Here is a 3,918-nt window from a genome sequence, read left to right as displayed (position 1 = left end):
TCTCTCTCTCTCTCTCTCTCTCTCTCTCTCTCTCTATATATATATATGGTCTAGTCAATTCAAACATGAACAAGCAAGAAAAAACAACAACACGAGGACGTGGAATAAGTACAGTGTTATTGGACGCTCTCTGCTCATGTACTTCCACAGGTGTTGACTTGCAACGGTTCAGGAGGAACATTAGCGACATCAAGCCCAACTCGAGGGATATGCCCCTTCATCCAAACACAGCGAAGAATGAAAGAAACAGCTGATAAAAAGTTTAAATATACTGAGATGGTTTGTTGATAAGAGTATAATCAACCTCTTTCCAGACCATGAATTGGCGAAGTTTTTAGGGCGTTGGCATTCATTCTGGAACTCTTTACTAAAAGTATGGATCCCGTCGATAACAACTTTGTCGTTTATCCTTTAGGTATCAGTTGACAGAGTGCCACTTGGCAAAATTAGAGTATGGGACGAGATGCCTTTCAGTATCTGTTCCAATTCTTTGAGTTTTAAGTTCAAGTTTTGCACAGGTGCCAATGGTCAAGGCTATGTGAGAATTTTGTCCTAATTGGCGAGGGTTCCAGTTGATCCGATCAACGGAACGTGAAATTAATGTTCAGGTGGTTAATCACTCCCTTAACGGACATACTCTTAACGGCATACCCTTAACGGATACTGGGCCGGTTTATCTGACGTATATATAATATATATTATATTATATTCCTGCCTTTGACGGACGCCGGTCCGTCGCAGGATTACTCACTTTTTACCAGCTGAGTGGACTGGAGCAACATAAAATCAAGTGTTTTGGTCACGAGGACAACGCATCTCTCAGCCCTGGAACTGAAACCACATTCTTACGATCATGAGTTCAACACCCTAAACACTAAGCCATGCCCTTCCACGTGCAGTGAAGATGACTTCCCGAAATTATTTTATGTCACGCTAACTCGTGCATTTCTTGTATATCAATATAAAAATCCCTAGGTCAAGCAAGTACTGAAAAAGGCTTTGTTGCACTGAGGAAGATTAATAATCTTTTCTTCTCTGGGCACAAGGCCCGAAATTTTGGAGGAGGGGATCAGTCCATTAGATCGACCCCAGTACGCAACTGGTATTTAATTTATCGATACCGAAAGGATGAAAGGCAAAGTCGACCTCGACGGAATTTCAACTCAGAGCATAAAGACAGACGAAATACCGCTAAGCATTTTGCTCGGCGCGCTAACGATTCTGTTAGCTCGCCACCTTACTAAGGAAGATTAACAATATCAAAACATGTCTAGGGTTATTAGAGTGCATAGTGAAGATCAGATTACTCATCGAGCTTATGTTTTCGCCATTATGCTGCATGTGTAATACAAATTTGAAATAATAAGTTCACAGAGGTGTAATCCCTTTACCCAGATGTAATTAGCACTAGTTATTCAACCTATGATTACCCCTTTCTCATTGCAACAGTGGTTTAATCAGTTTAATTTTGTGGGGTCCAGTTAGCACTCATTTAAATAATAACTGAGCTTAACTGCTTTATAACCTTTTTTTTTTTCATGTTGAAGATTTTTCTCCAATATTTCCACCACCACAACAATAGTTTAGAACTGAAGTTTATTAGTTTGTATACGATACAAGATGCCGATCTCACATTAAAGCGACTTAATTTTATCTCTAAAGAAGGGTTGTTCCATTCCATTCAGTTGTTAAATATAATTAATTGAAAATGTTTTACCCCCTACATTATGTTATGAAGGTGCATGGCTCAGTGGTTAGAGCGTCGGGCTCACAATCATGAGGCAGAGAGTCCGTTTCCCGGACCGGACTGTATGTTGTGCACTTTATTTCACGTGGCCCCAGTTCACTCAGCTGTAGAAATGAGATTCGACGTCACTTGTGCCAAGTTGTATCGGCCTTTGCCTTTCGCTTGGATAACACGGTGGCATGGAGAGGGGAGACTGGTATGCATGGGCGACTGCTGGTCTTCCATAAAAACGCCATGCCCGGACTTGTGCCTCAGAGGGTCACTTTCTAGGTGCAATCCCATGGTCATTCTTGACCGAAGGGGGTCTTTAACCCTACATTATGTTAGCACTCACTTTATTGTTTCAAGTGGATTAAGGCGGCGAGCTGGCAGAATCGTTAGTACGCTGGACGAAATGCTTAGCGGTGTTTCGCCCGTCGCTACGTTCTGAGTTCAAATTCCGCCGAGGTCGACCTTGCCTTTCATCCGTTCGGGGTTAATAAAATAAGTACCAGTCAACCAGAACACTGGAGTCGATGTCATCGACTCATCCCCCACTTCCCCCAAGCTGCCCTTGTGGCAAAAGTTTGAAATAATTATTTCAAAGTGGATGGTGATCCTAATTAATTTTCCAGTCATTACGATGTTTAGTCTGTGTCTGTATCAGATTTAAATGATTGACAGTCTGCTGTCCGCTGGAGATTTTCAAGTATCTCTGTTTCCCATCTCTGCCACGTGCAAAGCCTCATCTCCTGGACCAGATGAAATGTCTCATCTCTCGTGTAACTTGGGTATCATTGACGGTTTTGTGTTGTTCAGTATCAGAGACTTTCATCCAGTTTCCCCCATTCGAGTTTGATCAGCCCCTACTCTGCCAAATCTGCGCCCTACAACTACTCACGGATCAGCTCTCTTCATCCAAACCCACCAAGGTGCTTGCATTATGACTTCGCTCACAGACTGAACGGCTCCCTTTTTTGCCTCTTCTGTACACTCCAACCAGCTGAGAACTATGCAGATTGATCGTCCTCCAAACTCTTTACAACCGTCAGCTATAGGTTCATAGTGCGTCTTCCAGCTTCTGTCCCAGCATTTCTCTACCAGTTCCTGATGCTTTTTGCGTTTCCACTCATTGGTTTTATACAATACATTCCTCCAAAAGCACTATAAGTTTCAGCTAACGTTGCAAATAATGAAACAAAACTTCTCATTCATTCACTGTTTAAATATTTATTTAATCTGATTTTTCGCAGAGATGGTACCACAGATGTGACAAGAACATTTCATTTTGGAGAACCAACACGTTACGAAAGAGTAAGCTGTTGTGTTTTTGTTATTTCTTCGTTATTTGTTTCTTTCTTTAGCTTCCATCATTTTGTTTGTCATTTTACTCGCTGGTCGAGTATATAAAGAATAAGACTACTAGCCAATAGTATAGATGGTTTGAATCTAGTAACAGATACTGCATTGTAGTCAAAACAAGTAAACCATTTTCCATATCAACCTGTTAGTTTAGTTTCTGATCAACCCTAAATGAGCAAAACTATAGTCAAATGCATTCCACCCTTGACCATCCCGTCTTTTTCCTACATGAGGGAAACTCAGAACCACATTATCAAATATGATCTTTTTTAAGGTGATCGGGTATAATTTGAGGGAGATTTGGCTGCTATTTCTAGGGGGTCCAGCGATCACACGAAGCTCTGTAAATTTGTTCAATATGTCACTTATAGTTCGTTGTTCTTTAGCAGTCAGGTGAACGTATAACCTACGTTAGCTTGCTGAAGTAGGTTCACTTTCTCCACAGAACCCGAAATAGGCATCGAAGAAACCATTATTCCAGTGTATTGCTATCATCACTTCCACCAACGTCACCATCAAAGCTGGTTTTGAAATCAACGAGCTTGCCAAGAATTCAAATCCTTGCAGTTGTCAAAATAGAAAACAAGACATACACAAACAAACATTGTTCTTGGTAAATCCGCAATGCAGATATAGTTGGGCATGCATAAAATCAAAGACGTTCCAGCTGTGATTATCCTATCTTTTTTTAATATCTAAAAGTGACTGTGTCTTCAGTCTCACTGCGTGACACCTTGGACTTCTACTACAACCTCGGGCCGACCAAAGCCTTGTGGGTGGATTTGGTAGACGGAAACTGAAAGAAGCCCGCCGTATATATATATATATAT

General features: G+C 41.2%; 1 protein-coding gene across 1 annotated transcript in view; it reads left to right on the top strand.

The window, feature by feature from the left end:
* Window positions 1-3,918, top strand: part of LOC106867290 (xaa-Pro aminopeptidase 1) — a 72,819-nt gene that overhangs the window by 49,371 nt on the left and 19,530 nt on the right. Inside the window, exon 16 of the mRNA XM_014912133.2 lies at window positions 2,980-3,040. Coding sequence (XP_014767619.1) covers window positions 2,980-3,040 — 61 coding nt within the window. The remainder of the gene's footprint in view (window positions 1-2,979; window positions 3,041-3,918) is intronic.

This window comes from Octopus bimaculoides, chromosome 10 (assembly GCF_001194135.2).
Source record: "Octopus bimaculoides isolate UCB-OBI-ISO-001 chromosome 10, ASM119413v2, whole genome shotgun sequence".
NCBI classification, from domain to species: Eukaryota; Metazoa; Mollusca; class Cephalopoda; order Octopoda; family Octopodidae; genus Octopus; species Octopus bimaculoides.
This window is presented reverse-complemented; position numbering and strand designations above follow the sequence as displayed.